Source organism: Eucalyptus grandis, chromosome 6 (genome assembly GCF_016545825.1).
Source record: "Eucalyptus grandis isolate ANBG69807.140 chromosome 6, ASM1654582v1, whole genome shotgun sequence".
NCBI classification, from domain to species: domain Eukaryota; kingdom Viridiplantae; phylum Streptophyta; class Magnoliopsida; order Myrtales; family Myrtaceae; genus Eucalyptus; species Eucalyptus grandis.
Window position 1 is genome coordinate 30,470,014 of NC_052617.1, and position 14,319 is coordinate 30,484,332.

The 14,319-nt window shown below is 40.7% G+C and overlaps 1 protein-coding gene, 1 long non-coding RNA gene and 1 pseudogene across 2 annotated transcripts; 2 read left to right on the forward strand and 1 right to left on the reverse strand.

The window, feature by feature from the left end:
• Positions 1–3,536: 3,536 nt before the first annotated feature.
• On the forward strand, positions 3,537–4,453 carry LOC120294729. Its single transcript, XR_005551969.1, has 4 exons — positions 3,537–3,601; positions 3,698–3,757; positions 4,131–4,244; positions 4,397–4,453. It is a non-coding gene; the product is annotated as an uncharacterized LOC120294729 (long non-coding RNA).
• Positions 4,454–6,991: 2,538 nt separating this feature from the next.
• Positions 6,992–11,800, forward strand: LOC104424203 (annotated as a pseudogene).
• A 27-nt stretch (positions 11,801–11,827) lies between these two features.
• On the reverse strand, positions 11,828–13,921 carry LOC104424204 (glutamate receptor 2.7-like). The gene is made up of 3 exons (XM_039314491.1): positions 13,777–13,921; positions 12,075–13,411; positions 11,828–11,938 (listed from the first exon to the last, which is right to left on the reverse strand). Exons 1-3 carry the CDS (start codon positions 13,919–13,921, stop codon positions 11,828–11,830), a joined length of 1,593 nt encoding a protein of 530 aa, XP_039170425.1.
• Between the last annotated feature and the right edge of the window lie 398 nt (positions 13,922–14,319).

Sequence of the window (14,319 nt, forward strand, 5' to 3'; positions counted from 1 at the left end):
ATATGAAAATGGGTCGAATCCAAGAGTCCAAACCTGCAGAAGAGCATTATGGCACTTAGGACTTGAAAAGGATAAAAAACACAAGAACATTTGCAGACCATGTGCAGTCAGGGAGAGAGGGATGGTGTGGTCAAGGATAAAATGGTTGAAACATGGATTGGGAGTATCATGTGGAGATAAAGACACTTGTGGAATCTTTCGCCAGAGATTTTCAATTATGGAACTCACAATCATATAATTCGTACTAATCTTTCTTTTTCAAAAAATATATATTTCTTATTCACACCCTTAAGTTGATAAAAAACAAACCTTGAAGGGTACATACGTTCGTGTATGATTAGATAGCTTCGTGGGTTTTCAATTTGCTGACCATCGATGCTTTTGTCCTACCATGTACATGAGAAGAATGTTGAGCATTTCCCATTGGTTGTTCATAGTTATCTTCACTATAAACACACTAGAGACGGCATTGATCTTTATGGCCTGCAGTGGATCCTAATGCTTGTCCTCTTTTCTATGTACTTGATTTGACAAAATATAGCTTGTTTGACAAAGTTTGTAAGCTTGAATGAACCATCAAAAGCACCATACTTTCTTATGTTTCATGCTTCTATCTCTTGTTGGATTCTGGTTGAGTTTGAATCAATTCTCGTTGAAGTAATGTCTCGTTTGGCTAGTGCACACATCAATTGCACAATGGCACTTGCAAGTGTACTAACGGGTAATGGAGTTCTTAACACATAGATCGACCCATGTTAATATGATCCATGAGAGTAATGCAAATAATTAAATTTTATGATATCATATGAAAATTTCATGATTTGACGCTTCACATCAACTCATAGGAACCGAGTGCAAGAGCATATCGCTCGAAAGCCTTTTATGACAGCTTTCAACGTGCCATAAATTCTTTTTATTTTCTTGTTTGTCTCATGAGTAAGTTACTAATTAAAAAGTGTACTGTGGAGTCAGCGATCCAGTTGGCTCACCCAAGCCTCAAAAAGCCGAAGGAAAACCGAGCGGGTTCGGGCAAACGTCTCACACAAAAAAACCCGGCCCTTCTCGAAAAGTACTAGCCCGGCCCGGCCCGACCTGACCTGACACGGCAACATAGTCAGGAGCAAATCGACCCGACCCGACCCGCCCAACCAACGACCTCTGATTTGAGCCCAAGGTCGAGGCGATTCCATCTGGGCCCCCAATCTGAGGCCCACAAGCCCGACACTTCCCCTCGTCCGAAGCTGGGGCTCGAGATGAGCCCCAGCTGCAGGCCCAACAGCCAGTGGCATTTTGCGTAAATTGAGAAGATCTACAGTGCCTGTTCCCTGCCGTTCTCAGCTCGATCTCGCTCTCGCTCTCTATCTCCATCTCCATCTCCATCTCCTCCTCGTCCTCCTCCTCGCTCGCTCGCTCGCTCGGCGCCGCTTCTCGAATCCTGGTCGGGTGCTTGGAAGAGGAAGCGAGCGAGCATGACGGTGTTCCACTTCTTCAACTGCGCGATCCTCACCTTCGGCCCTCACGCCGTCTACTACTCCGCCACTCCCTGTAAGTCCGTCGTTTCCCGTCTTGCGGCGCTCGTTCCGATCCGCTTTTCCCGATGCTCGATCGCCGTCGATTCGATTGGCCTTAGATATGTTTCTCGTGCGGCTTTCTAGTCACGTTGATGATTGTATTTTTTTTTTTTTTTGGTTGTCCTGAATTCCGTCCCTGATTTGGGAAAGAAAGCATGCTTTTTGTATCTCGGTAATTCCTCATCGGGGATAGCGATGGGATGAAGGATTGGGTTCCTGTTGTTTGTTGTGGTTGGTTCTGAAACTGACTTAATTACAAAGAGGAAGTATTGATGGGTGCGAGATAATTGCTTAGTCATGAAAGAGGAAAGTTCGAGAGAGTCGCATTCGCGTTGGTGATCTAGCTAAGTTCCGGTTCTTGTTGTTCGATCACGTTTTCTTTCCCCCCTCTTTTGGATGAGTAAAGCTATCATTTTATTGCAAAATCTCATTGTGGGAGGACTAGACCCGCCTCATGCCCACATGCTCACATGCTCAAGATCATGAGCTGTGTGACTCCTCTTGAAAGTGTTTGTATCACAATCAGCTTATGAATGGACTATGTCATACCACGACAGAAAGACTTAACAAGAAAATTTTCCATCGAGAACAAAGCCGAAGGGGGCAAGTTAGAAGTGCGTAATGCCTAACGCCGGTATGACTCTCGTGTTTGTGCTTAACTGTAAACACAACCAATTTAGCCACTCTATGGATGGGTGGTTGGATTTGAGAATGGATTATCTCATCACTACCTCTCCAGATGAGGTAAATGCAGCTATTCCAAGTAAATTCTGACAAAATTTCCTTAAGTCTGCACCCTTCAGAGGTCTTTATCCATTCAAATTCAGCGGACCAATCTCCTGGATCCTCTCAACATGACACGGCTGAAGCATTTCTTTCCAAATCTGAGAACAGAAGCTGCGCTCTAGCTATGAGTGAGCTCAACTCCATTAGATTACTTGCACGACAACTGTGCGAACCATTTACAAGATTGGACCATCTTCTGATCTATTAAATGTAGGCATATTAGGAATGGCACAGGATTTAGGCATACTAAGAAAACCAATAAGTCTGCCATTCAACCTTATATTCCTATTTTAAACATTGTTTTTAATCAATGGAGGAAGTTAATCAACATAGAAGGAGAGGGCAGTACAAAGGATTTTATCATCAAGAAAGAATCTGCAATGAGCATACTGCATAATGCAGCTTGTTTGGCCAACATATTGGGATTGAGCATTCGGACCATCTCAATCAAAACCTTATATCATAGCAGATACCTTTGAACTAAGATGCTGAGCAGCATTATAGACTAGTCTCCGTATGTAGATCTCAACAAGATTTCATGAGGGTCTAATTATCATACCACAAAGAAGTAGATTGACCTTTTCCAAATAGCAACAACATACTTGATAAAGGTTTGCTGCTAGCACACACTTGAATGGCTTTTTCTAGCAAAGGTAAAATCAGAGCACAATTAAGAGACCAAATACTAGCTTTTCCTAAGGTGATAACCATGAAGCTAGGCTATCCAAAGTGATCTATATTTTTAAAAAGCTCCGCAAGCATTTTTAATGGAAGCAATGTTCAAGTTGTTTGATGATGATTAGCTGTGAAATAGCAGAGTTTATTGTAATTCTCATGAAGTTTTAGTAAATCCTATAGGTATTCTAGAGTGATGAGTAAAAAGAATTGAAACTTGCATACTTTGAGTTTAAAGTATGATTCTTTGGTTGATGTACCTCAGGAGCCACCGGAAAGAGCAGTCTGGTATGTCCTTCTAGTGTGTTCTGTAGTTGATAGGTTCTTTTATTCTTCTTCAGATGTCGTTGCTTTCTGCATGTATGTAGTTGTAGTGGAAGTATCTGCTTTGTGGGGAGGGTTATATTTGAGAATGAGAAGGACTGTTTCTATGTATTAAAAAGGAATAAGTGTGTGTAAAGTCATTCAATTGACATACGCACTAATGAGTTTACATTCAGATCCAGTATGATACACTGGGAACCTCTGTCAAGGCTGCTCTTGTATACCTTGGGACGGCTTTAGTTAAGGTTGGTCCAACAGCAGATTATACTTGAGATTAAAGTTTTCAATCTTCTTTGATATGCTAATTGCATGGAGGTTTCCTCTTATCTATTAACCCACAGCTGGTTTGCCTAGCAACTTTTCTCAAAGTATCAGAAAATGAGAGCTTTGATCCTTACCAGGTATCCTTTTGTACTCTCCTCTCAGTTCTTGCTCAGTTGGATTTTGTTTGCACATTTAATTTGGGCTAACATTTGGATATTACTTTGATTGAATCCCTCATATTTCATGTTACTGAAACTGTGCATTGCCCCAGTATCACTGAACCCACGATTTTGTTTTCATGCAATGCTTCTTCTGCCACTTGTACTCCACCCTGAGGCTCATTTCTGTTATTCATGATTATTTACTATTTGGCTTAGATTTGGGTGGAGGGCGTTTCCTTTAACAATTGATTGAAAACAAATTAATTCAGAGTGTCATGTTACTATGCTCTTTTGTTTAACATTTACTAGCTAAATTCATTCTAAATCTGTCATGCTTATTTATTTTCAGGAATTGCTGAAAGCTCTGATTGGTTTATAGATGTAGCAGGGCTCTACTTTGCCTTAACACAGCTGACTCATAGGAATATATCACAAAACCATAAGTTCCAAGCTGTAGGCCTTGGTATGTGAAGCATTCATCAACTCAAATTCTAAGGTTTCTATTTGTTTGTGGAAAAATTATGTGTATCTCATAACTATATCTTGATCGTCCCGCCCGATCAGTTTATAGCAGGAAAGATGATTTAAACAAGGTTCTCTCTTAACTGTTTGTAGGATGGGCTTTCGCGATTCTGTCTTACATAGGCTAGCACCCCTTTGGGTTGGTGCCCGGGGATTAGGTTTACTTGGATTACATCCTGCAAGGTCTCGAAGCCAATGCTAACCTGGTATGTGTTCTTTGTATCATCTTCCTCCCAGGTTACTCTGGAAGTTTTGAGATGATTGATGTCTTCCATTAAAGGGTTTGGATAGAATATAGATAAAATAGCTGAAAGTTTCTTGGAGAAGATTAGAAGTCCGATGTATTTATTTCCAATTTATTGGTTCATTTCCTGATTTTCTGAATGCAGGTTTCAGCATATCCCTGGCTGCATTGGGATCATTGATGTGGCCGGAAGAACAAACCTAAGACTCTGGTCCCCATAATATATGCATGTGCTGGGATTGTGGCGACCATGCCATCTATCACAAGGTGTGCTTTTTTCCTTTTGTTGGTGAGCTTAGAATATTGATATTTTTGCATGATCTAGACTATTTCTTTAGGTATTGACTCTCCTTTAGAATAAGGACAAAAGACTGTCGCATATGGTTTCTTCCCCTTTTTGCTAGCATACTGTTACGGACTTCTCATGTAGTCCTAGCATTAATTAACTGGTATTCTTTGTATCGCGGCCTTGTTACCCATAGGTCTCATTTGATCTTGAGAGTCCCAAGAATGATCGAGTCACATTATTGTTTGTCTGAGTATAACTTACTAAAATAATTCTATCAATAATTGTTGAACATATTCATGTTGCAAGCTAATGTCTAGATTTTCCATTATATATTTTACTAAATGCCTTAAAATTGTTGCCTCACTATCTCAATATAAAGATATAGTTGTCATTGATTGTGGACACAACTTTTTATCCAATAGCGAATTCTATAGCCATTGAACCTCTTTACGAGCCCTCGAAAGTGCTACAAACTCAAACTCCTTCTTTGAAAGAATTATACATATTTGCTTTTTTGATGCTTATGAGATTGTACCATTTGTAAGTTTTAAAAAATCCTTCTAGATATCAACTTGTTATCAATCTTGCTAATTATCGAACTAGCATTACATATCATTCTAGTACTACTGGCGGTCTTCCCTAAGATAGATCAAAATTTATTATTTTCTTTAAGTAACCAAGAATTCTACTTATGGCCTTCTAATTCATAGTACTAGTAATATTAAAAAATCTTGACACCTTATTCACGATAAAGATAGGATACATCAGACTTCCAATTGCATTAACATATTCTAATTGGGCTAAAGATTGCCTAGTATTTGCCAGCAACTTAAGTGATATATCATATGATGCGTTTGACTCTTTAATTCTCAAATGCTAATATCTTTGAATAATTTTCTCCAATAGTGACCTTGACTTAGAGCATATCCCCCACTATGTTCAACCACTTTGATATCTCAAATTGCATCAACTTCTCTCAAATCTTTCATTTTAAACTAAGAAGATAGATACCTTCTAGTTTCAATTATGCCAAGCATATTTGGACCAACAATCAACTTATCATTTTTCATGCCCTATGGTAAATTTTGAGTATGTTGGGAGCACACAGTAAAAATCCTTGATATCTTCACCCGAGAAGATCATTAAAAGGGAACTCAAGTCAAATCCTGTCAACATATCTAGTTGACACACATTTATTAAAAAATTTAAGCTTATGAGTTATGAGCCAACTGTGATATATTAATTGCTCCACACTACGAGAAAATATTCAGTGGTACGTGCGTGCCACGTCATCCGCTGATGTGGTGCGCACATACCACTCAAGTATCGACACATGTCCTAGGGACCCGCTGGAAAATGGAAGAGTTGATTCTCTCGGCTAGGCTGGCTCGGCTCAGCTCGTTGGCAGAAGAAGGGACAATGGTCAGGTCAATAAATGCTTAACGCTCCCGCCCAAAAATCTTCTCACTCCTCAATTGAATTTCCCCGGCTTTTCTCTCTCTCTCTCTCCTAGCGGAGAACAAAACAGAACGACATTCGCTCTGTTTCCTTCTCCGCGCATCCGGCTCGCCCGCCTCCCAAAAGTCTCGCCGGTCATTTGCCTCTGGTACGTCGCCTCCTTCAAGAGCCTCGCCAGTCGCAGTCGGGTCCTCACCCCCTCCGCCTCCGACTTGTTCCTCTAACGCGGAGATCGAGCACAAGGTTTGTGCTTGCGTTGGTTTCTCGGCAACTTCGACCTCCGACGAACGCGTCATCAGCCCGACTCCGAGTAGCCCGAGGTCTTTGGACTCTATGTCCTCGAGGTTGATGGTCGGGACCTGAGGGCCTCGTGCTTCTTCTCCTCCTCCGCCTCCTAAAAGCATCGCCGGTCATCTGCCGTTGGCACATTGCCCCGTGAGAGCCCCGCTCGATCGCAAATGGGTCCCGAGCCCCCTCCGCCTCCGCCTTCGATTACTTTCAACGAGGAGAAGAGAAGAGAAGAGAAGGACAAAACCACCCCCCCTTCCCTCCCCTCCCGTCCCCTAAACTCCTCTCGCGGTTCCCGACAGCTTCATTGATGCCTTCGATGGTTGTGTCCGATTCAGCTCAACCCCAGGAGAACTCCAAAAGCAAGAGAAAGAGAAGAAGATGAAGGCGAAGGTCTAGCTCGAGGCCGATGGCGGCTTCAAGTCTCTGGCGGCATCGGACAAGAAGCACAAGAAGGAAAATAAGAGCGGCAAAGGCTCCGAATCCAAGCAGCCGAAGCTCCCGGAGCATCGGGGGATGCGAAAAGGAGAAGAAGAGGAAGGCGCTGGAGCTGCGCGAGGACGACGAGGAAGACAAGAGCGAGACCAGCTCCGAGCTGGTCGACCTCGAGAACTTGAAGGGGAAGAAGAAGAAAAAGAAGAAGGCGAGGTTGAGCGACGGCGATGATGAGGTGGCTCAGGAGGAGAACCCCAACGCTGTGTTGAATTTCAAGATCTCAGATAGCTTGAGGTTGAAGTTGAAGGACAATGGTATCGAGGCGCTGTTTCCCATTCAGGCCATGACGTTTGATATCGTCCTCGATGGGACTGATTTGGTCGGCCATGCCCGCACTGGTTAGGTATGAAAACTTTTATTTGAATTTCGCGTGCTTGTTTGAAATCTGCTAATTAACCGACAATTTAGAGAAGTGAATGGTCTCGAACGTTGGAGTAATGATAGTGTGTAATGCGGAAAAGGGTCACGAAGTTGACATATATGAAAAGAGAAGCAGGTTTTATCTGCTCTATGAGTAGTGAATGGTTGATGTATGAGCTTGCTGAATGTTGTTTTAATTAACAGCGCGACAAAGCAATCATGGTGTAAAGTGTAGCACAGTGCACTTGGTTCCCGAAATGTCTTTCGTGCATTTCTGGTCCTAAATCCTTGTATTTCAGCCCCGATTATCATTGCAAAAGTCAAATTCTGACCGATCTTTCGGGCATTCGAACCTACAGCTGGTAATTCGACCAAAAACCTACAGCTAAATAAATCTTCTAGTTTGTGGCAAAGTCATCTACATTAGTTCATTGGTGTTATTTGACATATAAAACCAAAAGTGGCGTGAAGACTGTTTGGCCAGCTTGCATTTCAAGTTTTTAAAGATGATTGGCTGCTAGGAACATGAGTTTTCGAACTCCTTGCTCATTTCGTAGTTGATGGGTTTTAATTTAGCACTGATTATCACCTAGTTCACTGTGCAAATTGTACCAGTGGGCAAAACTACGGCTTTTGTCTTGCCCATTTTGGAATCTCCGACGAATGGGCCCGCAAAACCTCAAGGAAGAAAGGATGTGGTAGGCCACCAAGTGTTTTGGTGCTTTTACCTACTAGGGAATTGGCTAAGCGGTATTGGAATCAAGCTTATAGAAATAATCTCATCTTTTTACAGAGATAGATGTCTGACATCATTTACCCTATTATTTTAGGTGTTCTCTGATTTTGAAGTTTATGGTGGAGCAGTGGGCTTAACATCATGTTGTTTGTATGGTGGAGCTGCCTATCATGCTCAGGAAAGCCGATTGAGGAGACGGGTCGATATAGTGATTGGAACACCTGGCCATGTGAAAGTAATTCATTGAATTGGAAGCTTATTTGGTTTTCTTTCACACGCTGGGAATAATGCATGTTCACAGTTGTTACATCTTGTGGCGAGGACCACATTGAGAGGGAAAATATTGACTTGAGCTCTTTAACCTTCCGTGTCCTTGATGAGGCTGATGAAATGCTAAGGATGGGTTTTGTTGAAGATGTGGAGCTAATTCTTGGCGTGTGTACTAATCTTTTTCACTATGGAGTTGGTGGAAATATGCTTTACTTATCTATTGCAATTACAATTATTGTTAGTGATGTTATATTTTGAAATTTGACAATAGGTCTTTCAGTTTCAGCATCATGCAGCTACTTAGAACTTTTTAAAAAAGAGATTTTTGAATATTTTTTTAAGAGCAAGATCTTTATTTTCTTTGTGCCTTTTAAATGCTCTACTATATGTAACTTATCTCTTATTGTGCATACATTAAGAGGGGCTCTAACCAATATTGCTATTCCTCTGCTTGAGGCTTGCTTGAGGCTTGTCTGAGTAGGTTTACATAAGGCATTATCTAGGCTGCAGTTTGAAAACCGATAATAACATGAGATATTTGGAGAATTTTTGTCTCACTTATGTGATTTTTTTCGATCTAACCACATCACTGATAGATGTGGATATACTTATCATTCAATTCTTCTGGTTCTTGTAGGCAAGGTGAAGGATACAGGTAAAGTTCAGACGCTGCTCTTTAGCGTTACTTTACCAGAATAGGTGAAGGTGTATGTAACTCAATCTGGCAAAGTTGTTTTGTTGTTTTGAATTTGTATCTTGGTTGTCAATGTTTGGTTTTACTTATCTGCTGTTATGCAAACTCATCTTCACCCAACTTTTCCTGATGGCACGACTTTGCATTTCCAGATTTCTTCCAGGTTCCTTAAACAAAACAAGAGAACTATAGATCCAGTAGGTAATGAGAAAATGAAGGCCAGAACCAATGTTAGGCATATTGTTACAGACATAATACGCTGTTACAGCAGGTTAGTTGTTTCCATTTTCATTTCTTCAATGATGTGCTCTTTTGTTAGTCACAAGATTTACTTGACACTATACACTTTTGAAACTTTCTTCTGGTTGGATTTTCTTTAGTGGGGGCCGTACCATAATTTTTACTGAGATGAAGGAATCTGCTTCTCAACTTTCCGGATTATGGCCTGGAGCACGGCCCTTGCATGGAGACATACAGCAAGCCCAACGAGAGGTAAATGATGAATGTGCATAATCTTTAGAGATACTAATACACGTAAGAGTATTAATGTTGTAACACACTGAAGAGGAGATGAACAAAGAAGATAGAGCATGGTTTATTATACTAAATTATATGACTACAAATAGTTGGTTTGCCTGCTCTCTAGTTGTCAACCACATATAGCGGGTGACAATGTCGTGCGAGTTTATTACTATCTTAATCAAATCAACCAACCTAGTTTGCCTAGAAGTTCATTTTCTTGGAGAGTGCTGATATATTGATGTGTGGTGGTTTCACAAGGTATAAATGATTACAGCAATAAATGTTACATCCCGAGGCAAAGAAATTGGTCGGTAGCAAAAAATTCCCTTTCATTATAAAATATTTTCAAAGAATAAAGGTGGTTGATGCTTTTAGTGGGGCACATACCCTCAGATTTTCGATTGATGAATGCATAGGTCTAGGCTTCAATAGAATGAATTATGAGCATCTGCTTTTGGATCTAATTCAGTGGTAGGTCCGGCATCATGACTGGAAACAATATTCTTTTGTTAATTTGCAGGGGCTATCTGTTTAAGTGATGCATTCCTTGTATGTCACTTGTTTTCTGGTTTTGTGTGCAAGTATTTCTAGAAATTAACTCTCATGCTCTGGGGCATGTTTGGTTACACTTAAGCAAAAGCGATAAGTACTTCCTGCTAAAATTTAAAATATTATTTGAATTTGACAAATACTATGAATGAATTATTTCTGAATTTATGTGTCGATACTTGAGTGTTGTGATGATTTTGAGAGTTTCAGATTTAAAAGAAGTGTCTGCAAGCCACAAGATTTATATTAAGCAAAAACAAAATGTAAAAGGCCATCTGGATACATGCTCAGAATGGCTACCAATGACCATCTATATTAAAATGGTCCAAACCTTTTTTGCCTCTTAATTGACACAAGACATGCTTTTCCTTGCTCAAACTTTGCTTCCTGAGTGCAAGTTACACTTGCTGGTTTCAGGTCTGGCAAGTATATCATATTAGTGGCCACGAATGTGGTGGCACGTGGATTGGACTTCAATGATGTCCAGTTAATTATCCAGGTATGCTGGATGATTAATGTGGTATGTTTTGATTTGCTTCTCTTTTCTGTGAATATATGCTTCAACATCACATGGAGGCTCACACTTAACCCCCAAAAAACAAGAGGCCGACTATTAGCACAACTGCATTGCATTTTCCATAGCTTCATTATTTCTATAGCTCGCCAGATGCTGAGGGCAATGTTGTTTTCTAGGCAATACTGGAGCAGCTGTCATGCTGTACGATCCAAGAAGGGCAAATGTATCTAAGATCGAAAGAGAGTCCGGGGTAAAATTTGAACACATTGCTGCTCCGCAGCCAAGTGATGTTGCTCAAACTGCTGGTGTCGAAGCTGCAGAATCAATAAGACATTTCTGATAGGTACAGTCATTCTTTTTGCTGAGAAGCTGAATCATTGCCTATAACAAGATGCTAATATCCTCCAAAATGCAGTGTCATTATGGCATTCAAGTCTGCAGCCGAGCAACTACTGAACAGGTCAGGCATGTTAGCAGTTGAATTACTTGCAAAGGCTCTTTCCAAGGCTTCTGTAAGTTTATTTTCCACTCACGTCTTGTTACTATAGCCTTGTAATACTAAATTCTCCATTATAATTTCTTTTGCATCTAACAAAGAAACGCCAATTCATTACTTTGATGTTTTTATGCCAATCTTCTTGTTTTGAATGTTTTGCAACAGTTAACCCCAAAGGAAGCTTTCCGATTGCTTTCCCATAAATTTCATGGAAAAGGGCCTAGCAAAATGAAGCAAGAGAAGCGCATGAAGCAATACCAGGAAGAATTGAAGTTGAAGCAGATGAAGAATTCAGACACGCCTTCTTTGTCTGCAGAGAGGATAAGGGAAGCTCAAGCTCAAATGAAGACACCTTATCTTGTGCCTAGTAGTCATGTTAAGCCTGGGTATGTTTTCCTGTGTTAAAAAATCAAGTTACTAGTTCTTTATTCATTGGCATTTAAGCACCTAGCATTTTAGATTAACCTGACTTTATAAGATGTCAATGTGGAGTGTCTTGTTCCATGACCAAAGTGCTTGACTGTCTTTTCGCTTTGCTGCTTCAGATTTTCTATTTATCCCAAATCCCTCAGAGCCTAGGCTCTGCTGAGGAGATATTTCTGTTTGCTAATGTACAGCTCCATGGTCTGTGTAAGGAAGCATGAAATCCACAAATTCGGCATGGTTCGACCTTATGGTTATGTCACCAATGACAGCATCATAACGCCCTGTGTTGGTCTAAGAAACAGAAGCATGTTAGTGGAGAATATGAGCGAGAGGTTGGAAACTGAGATAGGGGTCGGGAAGCAGACCGTTCAAGTAAAACATGCAACTTTGATTTAATCATGTGAAATCCGAGTTCAGAATTTATTACCTCAGTCGAGACATTTCCAACAAGATCATCATAAGTTCCCGCACTTTCTCCACTGCCTTCACTAGTCTCGAAGGGTTCATACTCATAGGTAACAGCATACGGCAATGATTTCATGACAGCTTCGAACACTTCTTTGCAATAACCAGTAACATTGGGAGCATTTGTCTGAGGATCTGTTTCCACATTTATGAATTGGCTAAATCCGGCTTTTACCGGGACTCCAACCCTCAACTTCTTCTCATTTACTGGAATATCCCAACCTTTTGGGATTCTTCCTGATTTACCAGGCCAAACAACTTTTTTCAGAAAATTCTTCTCGCTGGTTGAGTTCTCATTACTGGCAGGAAGTTGGTCTGTGATGCTATTCTCTGTCCAATGTCCAATTGATATTGCATCGTTTCCAACCAAGTTCACAACTTGAAAGGCAGATATCGGTAATTGTCCATTTATGAATTCAACTCCACCACTCAATCCAGTGAATTTGGTCTTCAAAACTGACTGGAGCAACTTTTGTCCCGACTCTAAGACACCAATGGTTTCCAGGTCAGTCATCTTATCCTGGATGGCTGGTTTACTAAATTGTGAGTTCGCTATATCAGCCTTTTCTACTGCCATTGCCAAAGCAAAAATGCTATCATAGGCACCTAGGCCAAAGGCATTTAGCTGAACATGGTTTATTCCTGGATATTTCTTATGAAACTGCTGTTCCCATCTCTTCGTGAATTGGTGTAGCTCTTTGGTTGGAGGAAGGTAAGTCTTCACACCTATAACTCCTTGCATAGAATTGATGACATCAGGGTCCATGGAGCTGAGAAGGCTTGCAATCCCATCCGTGACTATCCAGGCATATCCTTTGCTCATCATTCCTGCTTCCTTTGCCTTGAGAAAAAGTCGGTATGCAAGATTTGGCAACATATGAACAATGAAAACACGTGTTTGCATAGTCATTAAATTGTAGAGCCCTTTCAGGATCTGATCATCTGTAGCTGAAGGAGAGATTCCACACCGGTACGGTATCCTTGTGCCGATTCCTTGCATGGCATCAGCAATATAAGAGATGATTCCACTTCCGTAATGAGAGCGTTCATAAATAGGTACAACTTCACTCCACTTGACGGCGTTGACAATGGCAGCTATAGCTTTTAGCTGAGAGGTGTCCACTTGAGCCATTCGGATGAAGTAGGGAGTTTCAAGGTGCGAAAGCAAAGGGCTTGTCGCAGTGAAGGAAATTATAGGGACCTGAGTTGTGTTCCCAATGTCAGCTATAAAATCTGCTTGTCTCGATTGTTGAGGCCCCAGAATGGCCTTGACTTGATAATTATTTAACAATTCTATTGCTGCAAAATTAAAAAATATTGAACTTCAGGTTCTATATTTGTACTTGAGAATTATAGTCACATTTCCATTTATATACATATTCTTTGCTAGCATCTTAAGACTGTAATCTAAGGAGTTGTTTCGGATACTTCACCTAAAAAGAAACCTTTGCCATGAAAGTTTCACACTGATTTGTATGGATGAAATAACAGATATAAATGCATTTCCCAGTGGTGATGAATGATTTCTGAGTAATTGCATTAGCTGGAAATCCCATTGCTGCACTTAATTGGATTTTGTTTGTTTATAATATGTAACACTAAGTAACAACTAGGAACAGAATCAGGGGTGAAAGAGCTTTAGCAGAAAACTTCACATCCCATACCTGCAGATGTAGCCACAACTGCATCGCCTGATGAGTTTCTCGTGTGAAGGACTAGTCTTGTAGTGTAATTCTCGTGTGCAGTGTAGAAATCATGGATTGCCATCTCGAGGCATGTTTTGCTCATCTTCCCAACATATGTATCCATATCTAAAATGACCCCGACATCTACCTTTTTTGCTGTCACATTCTGACATGTTGATGATGTCATGAACAAGCATACTAGGCTGGACAATAAAGAAATGGAAAACAAGCATCTCAGGCTCATGTTTTGTGCAGTTTGAGGTTTGGAGTAATTGGTGAGTAGTCTAGGAATGAAAGGAATATGATCAATAAAGGGGAATGTAAGCAACGAAAACAAGATAATATAGGGAGAGATCATTTTTAAGCCATATAACTGAAGATAAGTCAGGGGAGGAGGTCAGGCTCAAGTTTCTTGAATCAGAAGTGAGGACGTTGGAAAAATCTTTAGAGAAGGACTTGTGGTTATGTTTGGCTTAGTCATGCTCTTGCCCAACTTTTGACTATTCCATAGTTTGACTACGT

What these genes read in the sequence shown, in the direction of transcription:
- LOC104424204 (XM_039314491.1), bottom strand. Translation starts at nt 13,921, where the DNA reads ATGGATACATATGTTGGGAAGATGAGCAAAACATGCCTCGAGATGGCA. An exon ending in AGTTGTGGCTACATCTGCAG is followed by an intron (nt 13,412 to 13,776) that starts GTATGGGATGTG and finishes TTAATTTTGCAG; the next exon opens with CAATAGAATTGTTAAATAAT. An exon ending in TTGGAAATGTCTCGACTGAG is followed by an intron (nt 11,939 to 12,074) that starts GTAATAAATTCT and finishes TCTGTTTCTTAG; the next exon opens with ACCAACACAGGGCGTTATGA.